We start from the raw sequence: 25571 nt of genomic DNA, 5'->3' as shown, positions 1-25571 counted from the left end.
CTCATTAGCAAGAAGAATAGGAGACGAGACTCAAAAATTCTGGGACAAGGTTTTATGGACCAAAGTGATATATTTTGAGAAATAGTTTGTCTGACAATTTACAGAAAGATGCAACTAAACTGATTGGGAGATCCTTCATCATGCAGCAAGATAATGACCCAAAACATAGGGGCAAAACAACAAAGGAGTTCATCAGGGGCAAGAAGTGGAAGGTTTTAGACTTTTAAGTCAATCTCCACACTTAAACTCTGTAGAATATGCATTTTACCTGCTAAAGAAGAGACTGAAGGGAGTAACCCCCCAAAACTGAAAGAGGCTGCGGTGAAAGCCTGGAAAAGCATCACAAAAGAAGAATGCAAAAGTTTGGGGATGTCAATGGATCACAGGCTTGATGCAGTTATTGAAAGCAAAGGATTTGCAACTAAATATGAAGTCTTTTTCACTTTAATCTATGTTAATTCTATCTGTTCCAATACTTTTGGTAACATGAAAAATGGGTGGGTTCAAACAAAAGGTGCTATCTTCTAAACTGTGTATCAGATCCAGATTAAAATACCTGCAAATAAAAGATGAAATGTTAATCTCTCATCTCATATTCATCTTTTGATGTCAAACCCAAATGTTTACAGTCTACAGCAAAAATAAAGGAATTGGCCTTACTGTTCCAATACTTTTGAAGGGCACTGTATATTTGTCAAAATTCCTTGACAAATATGAAGATAAAATAAAAACAGCATTTATTTGAAATATAAATGTTTTTGTAACAACAGTTTTTCTAGTCACTTTTCAATTTAAATTAAAATTTAACCAGTTGAATGCTTACTGGGTGAATAAAAAGTCTTATCGATCCCATTTTTGAACAGTAATGTACATCAGTATGTATTTGTTTGTCCTCTTTACACCATGTTATTATAATGTTCTTAAGTCAGAAACAAACTAAAAAGCAGGCTCATGCAGTTCAACATGTCGCCAGATGTGTTTAGTCTTGGGTAAAATGAACTCAAAATTACTTACAGAACCACTAAAATAAAGAAGCATTTATCCTGACAATGTAGGCAACTTTTGCTTTGATTCTCTAAATGCAAATGAAAAACCCTGCAAGTTGTGGTTGAGAAAAATGATGTCAAATCATTACTGACAGCATGTGTTAGTGAGGACAGTGATGTCTGAAGGCTAGAGAAACATCTCTATAAATAGACCAGCTTTTTTTATTTTATTTAGTGATGCCACTTGATAGTAATATTTTATGAAGGAAAAATTTGAATAATTTTTGCTAATTTGATTATGAAAATACTTGCTCCTCTCCATAATCTATAGAGAAAAGAAACAATGAGTAAAACTGCAGGTTTATTTAAAAAAACAAATAGGAACAACCACAAAAGAGCATTACGAATATACAATAATGTTCTCCTTGGTGTTGGATACACACACATACTGTGTCTTTCATTTGAATGGATACACATTAACAAATATATATTCTGATACAATTTGAGACTATACTTAACAATATAAACAGTCCACAGACTGTAGTCATCTGGACAAATAAATGATTCCTTTTTACTAACAAACCACTCAAGAACAAGCGAACACTAGATGAACTTTAACTCTAAAGAGTGCCACAATGTTTATTAGCTAAACCGAAGAGCAGCCACCATCACATTTGAGTTACATCCAGTCATTGAGTAAAAAAGAAACACAATTGTTCAAACATTAATAGTTGAATATAATTTGATTGTGTATTCTAAAGTGAATATTCAAACAGTGGTAATTAAAACCATAAAGAATAGCAAAAACAACACGGCTGTAGAGGTGGATGTACGTGAGCATGTGATCAGTATTCATTAGGGTCATTCATCTCGGTGATAGATTGATGGAAACACACACAGCATGTATGACATCAGTTGCGCATTCTCTGTTGGCGTGATTTAGCGAGATAATGATGTGTCCCTGCTCCAGACATATGCATTGTGTGGCTTGAGCTGTTTAATATTTACTTTTTTCAAAAGCAATACAAAAATCGTTTTATCCCTCAAATCACTAGATTACATCAGTTAAACAGATGATAAACGGATGCTTTACGGTGAATTGAAGTGCTGTTTCTATTTTCACTAATGTGATAGGCCTAGCTCATATTTGCAAACTATGATAAGAAATTAAATTCCACATTCTTAACGCTGAAGTTCTTAGGGTTCTATTGGACCAGACTTTTACTTTCAGAGGCCACTAGTAATATTACAAGAATTTGACAAAACACACACACACACACACACACGCACACACAACTTTTTTTAGTGAAACTAAAAAGAAAAAAAAAATCTAAAAATGTCAAAACCAGAAATGATTACAATGCTTTCAAAAATCTGAGGTCAGAAGCAGAATTACAGAAGCCTCCTATCTTAAAGCTATTGGCATTTAGGAGGAAAATGTAAGTTAATTCCAACATAAAACCCCAATGTGGGTATTTGGACAAACTCTAAATAACTTCAAGCCTTCTAGCGGTTATAAACTAAAACTGTATGTGTCATAGAAGAAGATTGGTTGTGCTTCTGAACTTCTGCGCGAATGAAGGTTAGGCCTATTTGAGGCACTGGTGTACACATGGATGCAGTGTTTCTTACCAGAGCAGATAGATAAGTTTCTTTGTTTTTAACCTGCTGGAGGTTTGAATGAAAAATTGGTACATTTGTCTCATTCACACTGACAACAAACTTTTAGCTTCATGCTGCTACCACACCAAAAACATCAGAGCTACTTTACTTTGTGTACAGATATGACATGACAACACAGGAGAATAACACATGGATACAATTTCTTGTCTAAATTATAAATTAGTATTATAGGTTCATCAGTGTTTTGGGGTAAAGAAAAGAGATAGCGTGGAAGACACATTTGCATTTTTTAAAACTCTCCTCAATAATAATTTGCTATTTTTATTTTTTATATATGTAAAAAAATTACAGTGTAGCTTTAAGTCTGAAGATCTGATAAGTTTAATATTCAAAATAAGATCACCATGGTGACTAAACAGATAAAACGGGATTCTAAATTGTAATCTGGCTTCATATTGCATAGCCTACTTTGAAGTTCTGTGGAAGCAAGCATTTCAGTGTCTCGTGAGCAAAACTGACATACCACAGTCTTAAGATGATCCCGTTAAGCAAAACATTCAGAGTCTCGCTTTGAATGAAGATGAAATGTTATAACAAAAAAAAAAATGGTCAAAAAGTCAATATTACATTTATAATGTACAAGAAAAACAAAAATGTAAAGCTTAATACTAAAGCAAACACAAAGAACTCCCTAATTAAGATGATATTACCTGTATATGCTATTTGACATTGATGACAGACTAAAATAATCTGTGATGCACTTTCTCTCCATCTATCCAAGTCTGCATGGACTGAGCAGTAACTTTGCCTGATTCAAAGCACTATCTGTTAAATGTTTCCTTAAAATAGAGGGAGACAAAGAGTCTGGACAATGTATAACAGTTGAGGTCATCATAAAAATGTATTACAGAGCACTGATTAATCTCTCAGGTTTTGTCTTCATTTCAAGTTCCCCTTATCAAAGGTCTAAACCACAGAACACAAAAATAACTCACAAAAACACTAAAAATCCAACACAAAGCTTGAAGGTAAGATTTACATGGCGAGTGACGAGGGATAAGCACTAGAGATACTGAGGGCGAGGGTTGTCTAATAAGTGAGCGGACTCAGGTGTATCAGTAGCAGTGGAGAGATGCACTGCCCCCTGCTGGACTCCTCCACGAGAGTCTCTCCTGGGTGGATTTGCCCCAGCACTGGACACACTTGAGCGGCTGCTTCTGTAGCTGGGCCGTACCGAGGGCAGGAAAGAGCTAGACTCAGAGGTGATGACAATACTGGGAATTCGACCAATCGCACCTCTTGAAATTGGCATGTCGGTACCGTCACCAGCCTGCAAACAGCACAGAGGAACGTTTTGAGAGATTAAATCTACCTATTGCCAATTATCAGCCTTTACTGTGCATTAAATCAGAGTTAAAAAAATGTTCCTGGAGATAATACTGCTGCAATCAAGCTCAAGAAGACCTCCGTAACAAAATACTGACAGCAAAATTCTTGGTTTAATTAATAGGGATTCATGTATGAAAGATGATTAGGATTATTCTTTCAATGGCACATATTTCTTCTGCAGAAACAGGCATTTAATGGCAAAATGGAACAGTAATTTTATTACATGCCTTTCTTCTGCAATCAGAATTCAAATTCATTAACTAATTACATTTTTTCAACAGCACACTGTGATTCATCAAACAGCATTCTAGTCATTTGAATATGCTTTCAGATTTTTCATGAACAAATTTGATTGCCTGGGCGAGTTGTTCTGCCAGTCACACCAGAACAAAACATTCCTGACGTCAACAAATTTTACAAACCACGCCACCTACAGGGGCAGTCGTGGCCTAACAGAGAGAGTTGGACTTGTAACCTGAAGGTCGGGGGTTCGAGTCTCAGGTCCGGCAGGGATTGTAGGTGGGGGAGTGAATAACCAACACTCTCTCCACCCTCAATACCACGACTGAGGTGAGACCCTTGAGCAAGGCACTGAACCCCCAACTGCTCCCCGGGCGCCGCAGCATGACTGCCCACTGCTCCGGGTGTATGTTCACTACTGTGTGTACACTTGGACCCATGGTCACCATACTTGGCCACACAGCACTTCCCTTCCCTTTCCTTTCCCTTACTGAACTTAAACAGACTCACAGCTAAAGGGTTGGAACGGTCCGGCTGAATGAGCCCGGCCACAGACACATCATCCACATCAGAGGAACTCTAGGTCAGAAATGAGAGAGTCAGGATAATAATCAAAAAAGTGTAGGGTCAGAAAGTGTTTTTTGAAGAAAGCAATCATTCAGCAAGTACACATTAAATTGAGACATTTATAATGTTACAAAACATTTCTATTTCAAATAAATGCTGTTCTTGGGGCAGTTGTGGGCTAATGGTTAGAGAGTCAGACTCGTAATCCAAAGGTTGCGGGTTCGAGTCTCAGGCTGGCAGGGATTGTAGGTGGGGGGGAATGAATGTCCAGCGCTCTCTTCCACCCTTGAGCAAGGCACTGAACCCTCAACTGCTCCCTGGGCGTCACAGCATAAAATGGCTGCCCACTGCTCCGGGTGTGTGTTCACGGTGTGTGTGTGTGTTCACTGCTGTGTGTGTGCACGTTGGATGGGTTAAATGCAGAGTATGGGTCACCATACTTGGTCGTATGTCATGTCACTTTCACTTTCACTTTTCTTTTGAACTCTCTATTCATCAAAGAATCCTGAAAAGAAATGTTTCTCCAAAAATATTAAGCACAACAACTTTTTAATGTTGACAGGAATAAAAATGTTGCTTGAGCATCAAAGTATCAAAATGATTTCTAAAGAATCATAACAAAGAAATAAATTACATTTTAAAATATATTACAACCGTTTTTTTAAATTGTAATAATATTTTACCAAATTACTGTTTTCACCATATTTTAAGTAAGACTAACATGAGGATAAACAGGATTAGCAATTCTGCATGAACACATTTTCGTAAGACAGGCTACACTCCTTTGATACTTGCCACATATGTAATACATTCAGCCTGTGAGGTCACCTTTTCAAAGATGCCCGAGTCATGGCTTTTGAGCTTTGACTTGAAGCTGGATGAGTTACATGGTTTGAAGTCTGGGATCTCCGCAGTGTCCTTGCTGATGTCACAAGACACCTGCCGGCTGGCAGGCCTGGAGCTCATGCTCGAGAGATCGGCCTCAGTATCTGTCCAGCCCTGAAGAGTAGAAACAGGCCATAAAATACATCCATTACAATCACATTTGCCCATGTGAAGACTAATCATCAAATATAGAGATCCATCAGCCTCACACACTCACAGATTCGCTGTCGGAGGCTGAGGAGAGCCGGGACTTGCCGGTGCTGGTTCTGCGAAACTGTCCGGACATATCAGAGGACTGGCTTGTGACGGTGGAACGACGTGTCGACATAAAGCTGCTGTGGAGCGAGTGGAGGTCACGCTTGGGGACGCACAACAGCACACGAAGACACGGAATGTATTTCGCTATGGCCAACCTGACAAAGACACAGATGAAATACAGGCATGAGACACCGTAGACATTGTGGATACATATTTACTGTACACAGAGCATGACATGTTTGATTCAAACCTGATCAGTCAAATAATAACTAAAATAATGAAAATATAAAAATAAATAATAAAAAATGAATCTAAAATAATACACGTTTTTAATTCAGTAGCAGTGAAACCTGTTATAAAGGCAGCAATAGTAATAGGCAAAATAAGTTTCTTTTAAATGTGTCAGAATATATGCAATAACTTCAGAGCTTCAAATTAGCTACACATTTCGGATACATTTGAAATAGCATTAATACACTTTAGACCTATATCAAAATGAACCGTTTGTCATTGCATGCATGAAAACATGTTCAGTGCATAGGGACTAAAATGTGTTTAGCAAAATATGGTTTAGAGTTGTGGGAGAAAATCAAATCAAAATGACTGTTTGACCCAGCAGGCCTTACACATGTTTCCATACTGTCAGGATGCTCTGTGCAGGATTAATTATTCTTTATGCTCAAATGGATATTCAGGTTAATCAATCAAAATTAAATTTCACACTTTAACCCAGAAGCAATGCATGTTTCTGATTAATATGCGATTGAATGGCTCAGTGAGCTAGACACTAGGAAAAATTAAAACAATCACAATTTGCCTCAGGTGTTTAGACCTAATGGGGCCAGACTAGGTAATCTAATCTCTGACCCATGTTCTTTGTTAATGGAAAGTTGAGTTTGTCCAATAAAATGTCAAACATTACCACTTACAGCGTCATTAATGTTTTTTATTACTACTTTGGGAGTCAAAACTAAGCCAGTCTGGTTTCAAAACTATATTGAACTGACATCAACGATTCTCAATGAGACTCCTACATTACCTGTATTTGGGGTGTGTGATGGCGTAGATGATGGGATTGTGGATTGCTGAAGCTTTGGCTATCACAGCAGGTACTGAATTCATATATGGTGTGAGCATATCAGAATACCTGAAAAATACAAGTGTATAGATTCATTAACATGTTAATTTATTTATATATATTTTACCGTAGACCATTACCTTGGTACTTGTAGTCTACAGAATAAAAAATAAGTTTAAAAAATATAAATTAACATAATTATGCTAAATATATGTAACAGCTAAAAGAAATTACACATAAACAATAAAAACATAACAATAAAATTACACATATTATATTATATTATACAGTAAAAACAGTAATGTTGTGAAACATTTTTTAACTGTTCTCTATTTTAATATATTTTAATGTAATTTATTCCTGATGGCAAAGCTGCAAAGCAGCCATTACTCCAGTCTTAAGATCCTCCAGAAACTATTCTAATATGCTGATTTGCTGCTCAAGAAACATTTTTTATTATCAATGTTAAAAACAGTTTTTGTTGTTGTTGTTGAAACCATGATACATTTTTTGTCAGGATTCTTCAATGAAAAAGAGTCCAAAAGAACAGCACTTACTGTACTTATAGAGTAGAAGTAATATTTTAATGTCTTTACTGTCACTTTGATCAATTTAATGTGTCTTTGCAGAATAAAAGTAAATATTTCCTTAAAAATGTAATCTTTCTGACACCAAATTTTCCAATACAATACAATAAAATTTTTTATTTCTATAGCACATTTAAAACAACTGCCGCTGAACGGCTATGTATATTTTATATTACATTATATTGTGTTGTCAGGGTTGGGATTTACATTTACCCAGCAAAAGCTGTCAGTGCCACAGATGAATATGGAGACCAGGAGATGACATACATGAGAATAACAATAAGAGCAATTTTCGCCATCTTCCATTCATTTTTCAGCCGTTGAAATTGTTTCATTGAGTCTCTCTTGTTATCGCCATTAATTTTGCCCACAGCTCTTCCAAAGACAAAAAGAAAGCAACAGTTAAACAACACTAATTTTCAAATATTGGTTTACTGCCATCAAAAGCTTATCTATTTTCAATAGGTCACACCTCAAGATTAATTAAAATGCAGAATAAAAGTGTTTAAGTACTTCGGTGTTACATTTAACTGACATTTCTCCAATACATTTTACATTTTTAAAACAAATGAAATTTAACAGCTTTGAGACACTGCTGATGCTAATTAATTCATACTGTTTTGTTCAGCATCGAAGAACTCACTCATTAGTGCTGCGAATGGATCGGAAAATAAAGAAATAGCAGTAGATGATGATAATAAGTGGAATGAAGAAGACGAAGATGAAGAGGAGCATAGTGTAAGCTCGCACAGAGGGTGTGAAGGTCATATAATCCCAGGTGCAAGAGGTCAACAGCCCTTCAGGAACATAAGCACCTGCAAAACAGAGACAGACAGACAGAATAAAAAACTATAAAATAACAGAATTTGTGGAGGAAAGTGAAGGATAGCCAGCAGCTAAGCCGTTTACACCCGGAGAAATATTGTCAAAACTGGAACAAAATCACAAAGAAAAGGGATTTATGAATACTGTCTGGCTGCTGGGCAAATGCAGTGAAATACAACCCAATGCACACACAGCTGAGGATATTTAAGAAGTACGCTAATAAAATTATTATTTCTTATCGCCACCAATCACAGTCTGGCTTTCATGCATGTGCCACTATCATCAGTTCTCTGAGGTTGGAAGATATAAGCTGTCAGAACAGTTAAAGGAGACAGACACCCTTCGTTTGAAGAGCAGGTTGCCTGTAAACCAGAGATAGAAAATGCTGGAGAGCTAAAAGCACCAGGCTTAACCAGTCTATCCCTCTTAAGCTGAAAGCCTTGGTCCTCAGAGACCACCTTTATGTGACACAGATCAGAGTCCAACAGCTCACTGTTTGTAAAGTCTTGGCTAACAACTCTCATGCTCCTTTGCTCACACATGGATGACCCAGAATGCTCAGTGTACTTGTCCCAAAAGACCTGAGCTTATAAAAGACTGATGCATCCTGTGAAAAGAGCATCAAATGCATACTCAACTCCATTAACACAGGACCACACTTAAACACCTGCAAATGCACAAACATCACATGACATGTTGACATCTGGCTTAAAATAAATAACATTTTGTTACCTAATTCAGTGATTTTCATACATTTATTTGATGGATGTGTAGATCGGGTCACTGACTGTATGTGTTTTTTTTTTACAAAGAATAACTGTTTTCTAGTTTTGCAATATTGTCCTTTTTTCCTTATTCTGTATTAATCATGTTTGCAGAAATGCTTTTAGAAAGAGCAATGGAAGACAATGAATACTGCTCATATGAACCTACCTGTTTCTCTTACAATGTAACCTGCACTGTAAAAAAGGGATTGTAGAGAAACGCTGAAAGTGCAAGGCAACGTGATGCATTAAGATATTTAGGACAGTGACAATCAACACTTGTAAAAAGATGAGCTCTTTACATCACAACACAGCAAATAACTAACAATAAAACAAAACAATCTTATAACAGTAGCCATGTAGTTTATTGATGCAATGCATGCTGGAACTTCATGAACACCTAACATTTCATCAATATTGTTCAATATAAAATTCTTTGTTGTTAGACTAGTTGGAACAACATTTGCGGGAATTCTGTAGAATTTCTATAGAAACACATGCAGTGGATATGATGTTACATTTTAAGTGATAGTTCACCCAAAAATTAAAATTATGTCATTATTTATTTACCCTCATGTTGTTCAAAACCTATATGTCTTTCTTTTTTGCTGAACATAAAAAAAAATTGTATTTTGCAAGATGTCTTTTGTTTTGTCCATACAATGGAAGTCGAAGGTCATCAAAACTGTTTAGTTACCAGCATTGTTCAAAATATTCTCTTTGTGTTCTACAGAATAAAGAAAGTCATACAGTTCTGTAACAACACGAGGGTGAGTAAATGATGACATAATTTTCATTTTTGGGTGAACTATTCCTTCAGGCCACATTTAATCTTGAATGAATGCCCTTGTAGGCCTGTTAGATAAAAATATCAAAGTGGCATTAATTAAAAACAAAAAAGCATAAGAACACTTTTCAATTAAAGCATTTCACAAAGTTTAATAGGTTTAAAATGTTAAAACAACAGGTATACTACACTTACTCCAGCCAAAGAAAGGTGGCAGGCTCCAGCCAAGTGAATAAGCCCAAGCTATCAGAAGGATCAGCAGAGCTCTCTTCTGAGACAACACACCGATGGAGGCCAGCGGCCGCGTGATCACGAAGTATCGATCCACAGCGATGACCATGAGCGTGATCATGGAGCAGATGCCAAATAAAGCCCCACAGAATGCATACAACTCACAACCTGGAGAGACAGGAGGAACAGAATTAAGTCCATAACCAAGCACAGCTTATACAGAATTTACATTTCTGTGGTAAATTCAAGCAGTTTTGTTGGAGCAGTGTTGGTGCTTGTTAGTTCAATGTGAAAATAACATTTATGTTTCCAAACATTCTACATCCAGCAAACTTCTTAAAATATTTGCTGCTGTTTGTTGGGGCAGTGTGAACCAGCTTTTAGGCCTGGAGACACTTGGCTGGCAGGAACACAGACTGCCGCTGGTTCCATTTGAGGACCGACATCTGTGGCAGCGGTTCATTAAAATAATCTCCTCTGAAAAACTTACAATGAATGTTTTTCTTTCTGGTCACTGCCGTCCATCTCATCTGTTGCTAAACTGATTTGTGTGTATACATGCTTAGGTTAAATTACCGCCACAGAATTGGAAAATATATTCAAGTGAACTATTTTGCAATGCAGTGGTAGTATTTTGTACATTTTAAAATGGCAAAATCATTCTTATTTGAATTTGATTTCTTTTTAAAACAGTGGTTCTTAACCTTTTTGTCTCCCCTTATTGTACTACTTGAGATACGGGCTAAAGATTTATATCCACCTGATGAAATATTGAGTACTGCTGAGGCCCCCTAGTGGGCCCTGCCTCCCTAATTGAGAACCACTGTTTTAAATGCACTTTGTCTATCCCGCATATCCAAACGAACATCATGGTATCCTAGTAACAGTACTGTTCTAAGTGGATCCTGCATCAAATAAACGCACACAAATACAGAGATAGAGCTAGTTTGGGTCTGTCTGAAGTCTATTTCACATAATACATCATGTCATCAATGAAACAGGTCAAACAGAAGAAGAAGAACCAGCGGAGAACCGAGAAACAGATGATTTCACATCATTATACTTGACACACACACACAGTCTGGCACCTCCTAAACATCCACACACACTGTGTCTTCTACACTGTCAAGGCATATGTAAAAAACAGTCTGATTCATGCTCATTTGTGCTTGTTTTCTCAGAACACATTTACTAGATGTACTTTAATAATTACAAAACAGAAGCGTCTGTTATTGAAGATAATCCTCTCACACATCAGGATGTCTTCTCTATTCTCTCACACCTTGTCAGGTAGATTATGCTTTCAGGTTAATCCTGTAAAAGAGCATTTCTGTGAGTTGTATCTGATTGATTGAGAAAGCTCAGGGGGATCAAGATCGAATTAACAGTGGTCATATTTATGCCTTGTTTTGTAGAGCAGTCAGTGCTGACAGAAGCAAGAAACACATCTTTTAACAGTTTCCACCAAATGAAACTGGGTCAGAGTCCCTCCTCCAGGAGAGAGGCTTCAAACTCTGCTTGGGAAAGCGTAACGCGTCAGGATCCCAACAGGGAGACCAGAGGCTGTTCTGTTTGAATGGAAGTCAATGGAGCAGATGCCTTCAATATGCAAAATAAACAGCTTTGAGTGGAAATTACATAATAAATTGATTTTTGCTGTCTGGTTTGACAAATTAGGTGTTTTACATGGGATTTTTCTTTCTTCCTTTATTTTTATTATTTTTTTAAAGAATTGAATTACGGCACTGAATTTACAGTATATTTAATATTTGAGAATATTGGTTCTCTACGTTTTTGACCCCATGGTCCACAACAATTTACTTTTATTTATTTATTTATTTCGAACTATTAAAAAAATTATAATAAAAAAAAAAATACAAAAGGAAAACATAAATGAATAACAAAAAAAAAACAGATCAACGAATACAATTTTATTTTTATTTTTTTTACATATATTCAACCCGTTCGAAAAAGGATAGGTAGAAGCCCTAGGCTTCTCAGATCCTACCCTCAATAATTACCAATACCAAATCACAATCAGCCATGATAAATCAGACATACCATTTTACATAATACAAAAATACTACTCCAATTCATGTTCTACTTTATCTATCTGTTAAGATAAGGAAGACAAACAGAAACAAAATCAAGCAGCATTAACAACAATGTTGAAATTCTCACCCTCACCCCCACTTCTGTACGTATCAAGAAAAAAATGTATACCTACTTTTAAATTGCAACATATTTACACTTTCTTTGATATAATCGTTTAATCTATTCCACAATATCACCCCACAAATCAAAATACACATACTTTTGAGTTTTGTCCGTGCATTTTGATGTCTCATATTTAAAGCCCCTCTCAAACTATAACACCCCTTTCTATCTGTGAATACTTGTTGTATATTTTCAGGCAGTAGTTTATTTTTTGCTTTATAAACTATTTGTGCAGTCTTAAACTTTAAAGTGTGTGATTTTATAAACAATACATTTATATGCTCATAATATCCTACTTTATTTACTATCCTAATTGCTCTTTTTTGTATTGTACTTTTTGTACAGGGTGGTTCTGTAGGTGTTGCCCCATACTTCAACACAGTAATTGAAATATGGCAATCCAAGTAAACTATACAAAATATAAAGTGCTTTCTCATTCAATACATGCCTTGCTTTCCCCATTACTCCAATACTTCATGCTACTTTCGCTCTGACATGTTTAATGTGGGGTTTCCAGCACCCCCAGAAATTTATTGTAATATACTCTTTCTATTTCAACATTATTAATCATTACTTTTACTTGTGTATCAGTTTTGCGGTTTCCAAACAGCATAAATTTAGTTTTGTCTAAATTTATCGATAATTTATTCAAGCCAAACCACATTTTTATCTTATTAATTTCTGCTGTGACCACCTCCAAAAGCTGTAGCAAATTTTCCCCAGCACAGAAAATATTGGTATCATCAGAAAAAATCACAAATTTTAAAATATTTGTCACCCTGCATATGTCATTTATATACAATATAAATAATTTTGAACCCAAAATCGACCCCTGTGGGACTCCACATGTGATATCTAAACACTCTGATCTATATTCCACAATTTGTACAAATTGAAGTCTGCTACTTATGTAACTTTTCATCCAATCAAGTACAGCCCCTCTGATATCATATTTTTCCAATTTATTGATTAATAAACAGTGATCAATTGTATCAAAGGCTTTCTTCAAATCTATGGATACTCCCACTGCATATTTCTTATTATCTATTGAACTAGTAATGTCTTCAATTAACTCCATTAATGCCATGGATGTGGATCTGTTCGACCTAAATCCATACTGATTATCAACTAACAATTCATGCTTCTCCATAAAGTTTTCCAGTCTATTAACATACAATTTTTCCAATATTTTAGAGAACTGAGAGATTAAAGACAACGGCCTATAATTAGTAAATTGATTTCTCTCTCCAACTTTGTATAATGGAATGACTTTGGCAATTTAAATTTTGCTTGGAAATACACCTGTTTTAAAAGATACTAACAATTTCAATAATCTCCTTTTCGTCAGTTGGTTTCAAATACACTGAATTTGGATTATTGTCTAAAAAATCCATAGCCTGCTCCTCTCCTATTACTATCTTTGGATTTTCAATTTCCTCTGCCAGTCTTGGTCCTATACTTACGAAAAAAAGTTATTAAACCCATTAACCACATCATTCATGTTGCTCACAGTCCCCTCATTATCTATAAAATACTGAGGATATTCTATGTTCCTTGATCCATTCCTGATAATATTATTTATATTATTATCACACATTCCATATTATTTAATATCATTTTTATTATCATTTAATATTTTATTATAATAATCTTTCTTACTTATCCTCATAATACCAGTCAATTCATTTTTATATCTTTTATACTTATCAGCTTCAATAGTTCTGTCTTTTATAAATTCTTTACACAAGGTATTCTTTTTTTTACAAGCATTTTGTAAGCCTTTTGTCATCCATGGTTTCTGATTAAATTTATTCTTATTTTTAAATAGTTTTAAAGGAAATTGCTCATTATATAAAGATTTAAAAATCATCACAAAAGTTTCATATACTTAATCAGTATCAGTTTCCTGACAAGTTTATATATATATATATATATATATATATATATATATATATATTTTTTTTTTTTTTTTTTTTTAAATGTAAAATATAAAATATTGTATCACTTGGCATAGCTATAATTTTATTAATTCACATGACATTTCTGGGTGTAGAAACCATCTTTTAAAAATATAGCTGCAAACATTGTAAGGCATTTAAGCAAATACAAAAAAAGACATTACATATTATTTAGGAAGTAAGTATATACGATTAAATAAATATACGATTAAACAGTGCATTTTTGGCAATTCCAAGTAATTTAACATAGAAATATAATGACCCTTTACAATATAACCAAATTGTAAAGTGCAACCTTTTTAGATAATTATTGAGAGTCCAAAGAATTGTACTGCAGTGGTTTCCATGAGGTTATGCAAAAAACCTAGGACTATTTCATAAAAGTAGTTTTTTTTTTTAGTTATCTTAAATAATCTATCAAATGATTTGATTATATCATTAGTTGTCAGTTATAATCATCAAAATTAAAGGAAATAAACATTTGAAATATATCAGTCTGTGTGTAATGAATGAATCTAATATACAAGTTTCACTTTTTGAATGGTATTACTGAAATAAATAAACTTTTTCATGATATTCTAATTTTATGACCAGCACCTGTATATATTGAAACCATACATGTACGTTTCTTTGTACCTTTTTCCCCAAAGATCCATCTCTTGTGCATGCTGGTGGTGAAAAAGATGGGCGCCTGGGTGGCACACATGAGGAAGTCTGTAATGGCAAGGTTTATTATGAACAAGTTGGCAGGTGTCCTCAGGGTCCGGCTCCTACACACACACACACACACAACAATAAGTTGTTAATTTCTCTGTTCAGTTTATATTAGCTATATAACGTCTTTGAGAATATCAGCCTCCCTGTGCAACACAAATAGCTCAAACAAACCTGAAACAATTAGCCTGTCTACAAGAAACACACAATAGTTTAGTTCCTGCCTGAACTAGAGTTTTTTACTGAATCAAATGAGTGACTGATTGATGACTCACTCAGACAGTCACTTGTTTTGTTATAAACAAATCAGGGCTTTTGAAGAAATAGGTTAAATAGGTGATTCCATGACTCACTCATAAGGTCAGGTGACTTATTTCTGAATTAGTCTGTGATTTTGAAGGAATTGGATAAGTGACTGATTCATGATTCACTCAAACAGTAAATTGTTTCATTCCTAAATGAATCAGTATTTTTGAAGAAATCGGTTGAGCAGATAATTCAATGACTCACTCAGTCACTTATTTCTGTCAAAATGAGTCAAAAGAAAATCAAAGATCCACATCACATTCATAAGACAAGCACCAACTAACAAAAATCTGACCAACCAATCAAATTCAAAGAGTGCAACTATCTATTGTGGAAATGTGTCAGTTCAAAGTTAGTGACACAGAAGTGGCACATGCCTAATGATGCTGTGCACCAATCCATCGGACTACAGTTCACTTTTGATAATGAACAATAAAAATTTCATACACTGTTTTCATATTAAGTGTTCAACTTCTTTTTTCTCACCTGCTGAATGCATAGATGACCAGGAAGTTCCCCAACATGCCAGTAATGCCAACAGCAAGGATGACAGCACCAATAGTGAAGTGAGCATGATCAGGCACGTCCACTGTTGGGAAAGGGTAAACGGATTCTTCCACCATGGCAACCTTGAAGACACAGGAGCACACATTAATTAATAGCTCAGATGAAAAGCAGCACTTGCTGTTTTATAATGACCTTTGCATCAAAGAGTGCGCAATCGGTTTAAGAAACACCATAAGGCCTGAACTCAGCTGACACCACCAAGACATTAATTCATTATATGGGAGGGGAGCAGAAATATAAACAATACAGACACACTGTAGATATTTTGAATATTGGATTGAATGCATTTTTAGACAAATCTCACGATGCCTCATTTTTTCAAAAGAATATCCAGTTGTGGTTTATCTTCTAAATGGGAATTTTCATTATATTGCCAAAAGTATTGGGTCCCCCCCTTCTAATGAACAGGTTTGACTACTTTAGTAATTTCCATGAGTACAAATCTTAATGTTTAAGTATATAATGATATTCTAGGGAATTGTGTGCTTCTAATTTTATTGCAACAGTTTGGACAGAACCCTTTTCTATTCAACATGACAGTGCCTCTGTGTATAAGGCAAGGTTCAAAAAGAAATGATTGATTCAGTCAGTGTGGAAGAACTTGACTGGTCTGCATAAAGCAAAGTCCTAATCTCAGCTGAACACCTCTGGTGTGACTTTAAATGCAGACCTTGAGCCGAAAACTCATCACCAAACACCAATGATTTGTACATACACTATATGGACAAAAGTATTGGGACACCCCCTTCTGTAGAACAGAAGAAGGCACTTCCAAAACTGTGGCAACAAAGATGGAAGCATAATTAACGTATTTAAAAACTGTATTTCCATCTCTGTTTCAACAGTTTCCATCTCTGTTTTCAACAGTGTCTAAAATGACTGTACCCGTATACAAGTCATTGGTGTTTGGTGATGAGTTTTCGGCTCAAGGTCTGCATTTAAAGTCACACCAGAGGTGTTCAGCTGAGATTAGGACTTTACTTTGTGCAGACCAGTCAAGTTATTCCACACTGACTGAATCAATCATTTCTTTTTGAACCTTGCCTTATACACAGAGGCACTGTCATGTTAGAATAGAAAAGGGTTCTGTCCAAACTGTTGCAATAAAATTAGAAGCACACAATTCCCTAGAAAATCATTATATGCTTAAACATTAAGATTTGTACTCATGGAAATTACTAAAGTAGTCAAACCCAATACTTTTGGCAATATAGTGTATATAATCTGTTTTTGCAAACAGTAAGCTTTGGATATGCTTTCATTTTATTATATATTTGCAATAAACCATTGTATATTCACTAGAACAAAACAGCCATTTTCAGGTCTGACTATAGTCTATACTATATTTTTGATTGGTTTCTTGACTGTATGAAACAATGTTGAAAAGACTGTGCACTTGCAGTTAAATCCAGTTATTTGCAGTTATTTGCACATTTCAATCTTAGAGGGATTTAAACAGGCCTAAATGACAGTGAGCTTGTATTTCTTCATGCTTTTCATTGCAGATTCAGGTCTAAATCAGGACATTTAATCTGTTCATATAACAGCTGTTTCTATCTTGTGTGCATTGAGAGACAAACAGGTATAGTGAAACTAGAGTGTGAATCTGTGTAGCTGAAATTTTTTATAAACTCTAAATGACAGATCAATTAGAGCAGCAATATCAATGTTAATCTAAGGTCAGTAAGAGAGGCTTTTTGTCACTTTGAGCAGTAAATCTTTTTAATTAATTGAAATGCTTAAAAGAATGAAGAAATCCTACTATGACAAAGGAATTGTTTTTGATGGTATAATCTCTCACAACAATCCATTCAATCAGATCCTAATTTATTGCATACATTCTTCCAGCACCAGACAGCCAGTGTTGGGGAAAGTTACTTTTAAAAGTAATGCACTATATTGCGTTACTCCCTAAAAAAGTAACTAATTACATTACTTAGTTACATTTTATAGAAAGTAATGCGTTACGTTACTGTTGCGTTACTTTCACATTACATTTTAAATATGAACAGGGCTTGATTGTTTGTTTTTAATATAAGAAGTTCTATTTATAGCAAATGTTAAAGCCCTTTCACACCAAAAGTGTAATGAATAAACTTCAAGCTGAAGGAAAAGTAAATTCACATCTGTACAGTAGAACGCAGGAGAAAAGGGTTCAACACTCTTAAGCAATTGTTAGTTTATCTAAAGTCATTTTTGCTTATTAGTATGATTGAACTGGATCATCAGGTCAGCAACAAAGACATCGGCTAATAAAATGAGATTAGATACATTTTTGTTATTTAACATTTAATTATTGCAGGTTTGCATCTATTCTGAGTTTGCATTTCACTGTTTTAATTCATTTTGATGAATACTAAATCAGATTTTTGCGAGTGAGATGAATTAATGCACATTTAGTCTAGAACTACAGTAACATCATGTTCACACACAACGCCTCTGTACTTCCGATTTCTCTCAGTATGGGGACAGGAGACTTGTCAGTCAATAAATGGGAAAACAAAGTAACTGGTGTTACTTTTTTGAATACGTAACTCAGATATTTTCATGTAAATTAAAAAGTAATGCGTTACTTTACTAGTTACTTGAAAAAAGTAATCTGATTATGTAACTTGCGTTACTTGTAATGCGTTACCCCCAACACTGCAGACAGCACGGTAGAAAAAGTCTTTAAGGTAAGAGTTATTTTTTGGAATCAATGTTATTTGTTTCGCTTGGCATGATACAAAGTAAAATGGAACACAAAAGGCTTTCACAGAACAGTCATGATTAAATGCAAAAAATTATTTTAGCAGATATTTGTTGACTGCAATTTCCTCAGGAAAAGCTTTAATGAAAAGACCTTTGAGTGGCAAGGCTGTGGGCAAATGAGATGGCTGAATGCAGGACAAGCACTCCCGGAAAAGTCATTTCAAGACAGATGAGTGTAACCATGTGGTCGTAATGGAGGAAATATGACAGAGCAGATTCAATCTCTGCCTTCGGTATGTGTCAAGTGATGATGCGGAGACAACTCTTTACCAACAAACTGTCAAAATCATGTCAGCTATAACACAACCATGCATTTTTTCTGGGTCACATCTTGTTCTTTTTCTCGAGGATGTCACGCAGTCTGTCTAATTGGGCTAGTTTCTCCTGAGTGAGTGATGAGTTTGAGCCAAAATGAGTTTGCTTGCACACACACTTTTTGACGTCGACAATAAAACACAGTATATGGGAATCGTTTCTCCTCTCTTTGAAATGTTTATGAGCTGATGCATTTTGCTATCCATTTGATTATATGTTTAGCTGAATTTTTCTTTTTGCATTTAGCAATAGTAATTAATTAATCAAAACAAGCCACCGGTTGAGAACTACTGTGCAGACAAGTTTTTGTTACTTTGTCTCTTCCAAGGATGGCTAATAATATTTTGAACTCCAAGAGCATAGCTGATTAAAAATCATGTTCAAACAAAGATTAAAACCTTGGAAACATGATTCCTTTTACAAACATCCAAATTAAATTAATACAAATCATGTTTCTCATGAACCTCAACAGATATGGGCCATTTTGTGTCATCAAAACATTTGTTAAACTACTTCCATCTTGAGCTGCACTGGTGAATTTATTTGTTATGACGGTTTTTCCAAATAAAGCAGTAGCCATTGCTGTGTTTTCATTCATTAGTTCTGAGTTTGGGGTCAAATGAAGATCTAAGCCATGAAAAACTTTGAGGGCTGAGATAAGACAGTCTTATTTCTCCAGAATGAGAAGGATTGTAATGAAATAGATACTGTTTGAGTCGAACATCTGTTTCTCACTCAGAGTAATATGACAGTAACAATGTTAAGGCATTTCGGTGGGATTTTTGAAGATGCTTCAAAGTGAACCAGGCTCTTCAAAGCATGTAGTTATTCTAGAGAAGAAAGGCGGTTTCAAGTTATTTATTTATTTATTTTTATTTACTGCAGATGGGATAACTCATCATGAAATCATTTGCTTTTGAAACAGGATCGCCTCACGACAAACACAAAATAATTGTATTGACATTTTTTACCATTATGTTTCCCACTCCTGAGGACAAATACAACTCAATGTCATTGTAAATAATTAACATTACACAGACTGTTTCTTAAAATGGGAGCTTTGCTTTGACTTTGGAATTTCAAACTACAACTTCTTCTTATGTTATATAATGGATCATTTATAGTCATTTAATGGTCATGTAATTTTATTGAGGCAATCATAGCTACATAGTGATTAGTGACCTATATACTGAGCAAATGATTAAAATAGATTCTTAAAGAATATGAAACAAATATACTTCTTTTCCTCCAATAATCTGTACCTTAAAATCACATCATTACAAATGATAATGAATAATAAAACCTCGACTCCACTGTTAAAAGAACATTGCTTTCTATTTTGTCACGTGAAGGAAAACAGAAGTCATGTACTATAACACTATAAATCTAGAGGACTTTAATAATCTTTCATGATATTTAAGATTCCTGTAAATGAAAGGGATTGTTCACCCAATTATGAAAACAGTATGATTACCAACATCCTCTACAGGTTTGAACAAGTAAGGTGAGTAAATGACAACAAAATTTACATTTTTGGGTGAACTATCCCTAACTATGAGCATTATTCTGAAGCTTCAGAAATACATTCATTTGGTATATGAAAATGAATATGATGATTTTCATTTACTCATATTACTTATACATCTTAACTCTTATATATTTAAAAAATCTCTTTAATGCACATTACAATGCACAATTGCTACATCCTTGATCCTAATAACTGAGTTATGAATGTACTGTAATTCTCATGATGTTCACAGCTGTCCTTCATATTTGGATGGGTTCTCTTGCGCTCCAGATGCTACTGCGCTTGTTTGACCGCATTACCATGATTACTTAGCTCAGTTAGAAAGCAGAGCTGCCTGAGCTCATCTAAACACACGCACTGCCAATATCTTCCACTCTTTCATCTGAAACAGTGTTTCCTCAACACTACCCAGAGCTGCTTAGTTCCACTGCATTCTGCTGTCCTTTTGGGGACATTTCTCCTCAAATTACAGAAACACTGTAAAAGACATTTTGGCAGATAAGCTTGTTTTGGTTTTTACACAATATATTGGGCTTTAGTGCCAAATAATCTGTCAATTAATGTGTTTTCTTAATGGTGAATGAATTCCTTTGAGTCAAAATAATGGTACTTGCAGAATGATTTCACAATAATAACAGTTTTCTTCATAATAAACATTTATGCACCCACACAGCACAAGATCCCAAACTCAACAAACTCTCCTGAAGCAAACAAACTGTCCTACATCTACAAAACAGTCCACGCTCTGCATCTGCTCACAGATCACATTATTTTAATCAACAGGAGGAAAAGAATACATTTAGAGGTCAATATGTGAGCATGGACCTGAATGTGATTATATCATAATCGCATGATTATGGTGCATCTTTTTATCCTAATCCCTCATGGTCAGTGAAGCTGGTTTTCCTGTGAGGTTTGTTGCCGTCAGTTTGAGACAAATACAGAAGATGATGCTTAACACCCATTAATGTTATTGATAGACTTAAATCTACGTCACTGTGGCCTGGAAATATGCACATCTTATCAGTCCGGGGTGTCACTGGGTTTCTGGGTCACATTTTATTCCTGACGGGTCACAACAAGCACAAGTGCGTGTGTATGATTTATGCAAATTTGGTTAATCACCTAATAAATCCCACTTGACCCAAAAATGTATCCTCCTAAACAAGGCTCAGAGTTGCATAAAATAATTTCAGAGAGCTCAGATAGTGAGTCGTTAAAGTAACAGCTTTCGGGGCCCTTTTTAAGGTCCCCCAACATTCCACTTCCAAACACAGCACCCCCCTCTGTTCATTTTGTGCTAAAACTTTGTAGCAACTGAGATTAGGTCAATAACAGAGTCCAATTAAATTATGAATTATGTAAAATAAAATCATTCAAATCTCAATTCAGGTCATTAAGTCATAATCTCATGATTGAAATAATGTGTTTCTTTTAAATCAATGGCTGCCATCATTTTCTTTCAGCAAATCCAATTTATTTGAGCTTCATTTTAGGATCTCATTTGCTGATGAAGACATGTTGAATTACAAATAGGAACACGCCATTTGTTGAAGATTTATCCTTATTCAAATTAACCTTCAAAAACATTTCATAAATCCTAATTGTTTCAAACTTTTAACTGTTACTGTATTTATTTATTTATTGGTTAGCCTAAATGAATGCCTATATAAATCTACCACACTTTGTGTTGTGTGGGTGCAGACACCCATCAGTACTGCAGGAGTCCAGACTATCTGGTGTTCGCTTCATTAAATGACAAGAGAAAGAGACATCAACATGCCAAATGTAAAAGAAAGCCCCAAGACCCAATTAACATAAATATGTGGCACCTCTGTATATTCTCCTCTGTGGCACTGACATGCCTTCATAAGTCCTCTCATAGCTCAGTGTTTAATAATTCTCAACAGTGAAAACCCCAAAGACTTAACCTCACAAATACATCTTCAGGCTCAAACCACAGACTCGAGCCATATATGGTCAAATTAAGTGATTAACGGCGAAGGACAGTTTCAGTCATCTGTGTTTAAAAATTAAGATTTCACATGAGAAAAATGCAATGCACCTGACCTGACTCGATGGCATAAAGACAGCCTAAACTCTAGGTATGTATTTTATACAATTAAAACAAAATTATTTAGATTTATTTTATCAGAATAGCTTAATTCCTGGAAAGGTGTAAATGAAATGTCAAAATCTTTGTATATTTTTTCAGTTTCCCTTCTGATGGAAACTGGTTTTCTATAGTTTATTTCTAAACTACGCAGGTCCAAGCTGATCTAAATGACAGATACTATCATCACTACCAGATGGTGGGGTCTACATCAACCAGTTAAGAGTTTGATCAAGCTGGTTAAGGCTGGTAGACTTTTAAAGAAATGCACTTTAGACCAGATTAAGCTCACACTAGGATGACGGATTTTCTCCCAGAAGAACACATTTGCATCATAGAAATACATTTCATCACTGTTGTATTTAAACTTAAACTTTACATCCCTGTCCACTAACTCCCACTTCACCTGAAAATTGAAAAGCTTAAATTGTTTAAACGTCACACAGAAATTATATTAAAAATAGTTTTTAAATTTAGAAAGAATGTAGCATCAAGATAGAAATCTCAAAGGCTGAGGATTCTCCCTCAAAAATCTTTCGATAGCTGTCACGCTTTTGCGTAGATCATAATTATGCAGTTAAACTTTTAAGCATCCTTACGTTTTGCTCTTAGTTAACATATCCAGCATCTCTACATGGCAAACATATCAACATATTGACCATGTAAAAATCTATTTACACAGCAAGATAAACATTTAAAGCATTTGGCCAAATATTTTCACTTACACCTGATCATCTGCACAAGAAATGATGAGATGTTTGACTCACAGATGTGGTCTTGGGGGGTAAATCCACCAGCCTGTACGCGCTCATCACGGAGTTGTTCCACGAGGAGAGGCTTTCCACGATGCGCGAGCAGTTCGGGTCTTGTGTCTGACACGAGATGCCCTTCCTCCCCGAGCGCACGGCGCCGCTCATCATAACTCGCGTAACTGACAGAGAGCCGCGCACCAGAAGACTCTTCAGATCGACCAGAGCGATACAGATGTCTGAGAGCGCGCGCCGTAGTAGACCTGTAACAGCCTCGCACACCTTTATATCACTCGCACACAAAGACGATTGTTATGAAATCAGAACAGCAGCGACATGACCTTACTCCGAGTTTTGTTCAAGTATGTGAAGGTACCAATATGACGTAATACGGGATTAAATGGTCATTTTGTCTGTCAGATTATTCATTTTACACCAAATTAATATGAAACAGATGTAGTTTCACACAGACATACAGTGAGGTTCAAAAACTTGAAACCTCTGTGGAAAGATTTCTATTTTGCATTGTTTTCAAACATTTATTTGCCTAGAAAATAGAGAAAATGTTATAATTTCACACATTTGTGACTTAATGCAGGTCGTTGTGTTTACCCTTGTGAACAGGAAGTACACTTTAGCATAATTTTTTTTTTTTTTTAAGAGTAGGCTACTTATTACAGAAATATCATACTTTAAAAAATACTGAATGTAACAATCGTAATTAACATGCACTGTATTGTAGTTTAATATTACATTGCTGTTTTAGGTGTAACCACCACAGACTGTCTTTTAACATTAAAAACAACATTATAAATGAATGTTGTATTTGCAGAATGCCATCATTAAATGGAAAGTGCACTCAAAAATGACAATTCTGTCATTGTTTACTCAACTTCATGTCCTTCCAAACTTTCTTTATTCTGTGGAACATAGAAGATATTTTGAAGAATGTTGGTAACAAAAGTGAGCAATGACTTCCGATGTTTGTTTGTTTTTTTCTCCATACAACTATATCTACAAAATCAAATAAAATCAATGGGATATTAAGGCATACAGATTTGGAACGACATGAGGATGTGTAAATGATGATGAGAATAGTTGTTTTTGGGCTATTCCTTTAACATTAAGTAGGCCGACAGGAAGATTTAAAACAAAGGTGGTCCAATTTGTTGAAGAGATTCCTGGCTGGTGGAATAATCTTCCCACCCCTATCCGGAACGCTGGATCCCTGGCAATCTTCAAGCAACAACTGAAAACTCATCTCTTTCGGCAGTACTGACTTCATCCTAAACTCAAAAAAAAAAAAAAACCTTTCCCTCTCCGCTTAAGCTTGTACTTATTTGAACAATGACTGAGACTTGGTGTTACGAGCACTTCCTCTGTCTGATTGCCTCTTCAAGATTAATCGCTTTTTGTATTCCCCAATTGTAAGTCGCTTGTTTGCCAAATGACTAAATGTAAATGTAAGAACTGGAGATCACAGACATTGTGATCTCCAGTTCAGAGCACGCAAAATTGGCTCAGCTTGATTTCAGTACAGATGCCCAGAAGGCTCGTCTCTCTCACACACACCTGCACTTAAGGAGGTAAATGGCAGTTCAACAGCCCCACATCGGTCAACACAAACCCTGCAGGGGTCAAATCACTTTCCATTGAATCATTCTTACTGACAGGCCAGAATCAGTCACAGTCACATTTTGAGCTGTAGTTCTTAAACCTGTCTTTGCATGCAGAACATCAGACTAGGCAACAGCTCAAAGTGCTGATGATAACATCTCTTTTTAAAAAGATACAAGTAAATACATTATAATGCAATATTTTACTATACTCCAAACTTTAACAAAAAGTATGCCATTCTAAATCAATATTTATATAGGCCTACTAAAATAAACCTAATCTAATTCTGACCTGTGAATAGACATAATAAGAAAGAGGTCAGAATCTGTGCTAATGGGAGATTAATGTCAGCACTTGCGTCACTTCACAAAACCAGAGCCCGGTTTCATGAAAAGACGTATAAATAGTACGCCAAATAAAAACGAAAACTCGTGGTATTGATACGCAAAAATGGACTTTGGCGTATGATACGCAGGTGTTTGGCGTGCATATAATACAGTTTTTACGTGCATATGA

General features: G+C 35.4%; 1 protein-coding gene across 1 annotated transcript; it reads right to left on the bottom strand.

The window, feature by feature from the left end:
- Window positions 1-1337: 1337 nt before the first annotated feature.
- On the bottom strand, window positions 1338-23802 carry LOC306882020 (melanopsin-A). Its single transcript, XM_079436447.1, has 11 exons — window positions 23457-23802; window positions 15902-16044; window positions 15032-15165; window positions 10185-10388; window positions 8257-8428; window positions 7827-7988; window positions 6988-7095; window positions 5908-6103; window positions 5634-5804; window positions 4749-4817; window positions 1338-3939 (listed from the first exon to the last, which is right to left on the bottom strand). Exons 1-11 carry the CDS (start codon window positions 23607-23609, stop codon window positions 3673-3675), a joined length of 1779 nt encoding a protein of 592 aa, XP_079292573.1. The 5' UTR covers window positions 23610-23802; the 3' UTR covers window positions 1338-3672.
- Window positions 23803-25571: the final 1769 nt, after the last annotated feature.

Source organism: Barbus barbus (genome assembly GCF_936440315.1).
Source record: "Barbus barbus genome assembly, chromosome: 16".
Taxonomy (NCBI): domain Eukaryota; kingdom Metazoa; phylum Chordata; class Actinopteri; order Cypriniformes; family Cyprinidae; genus Barbus; species Barbus barbus.
This window is presented reverse-complemented; position numbering and strand designations above follow the sequence as displayed.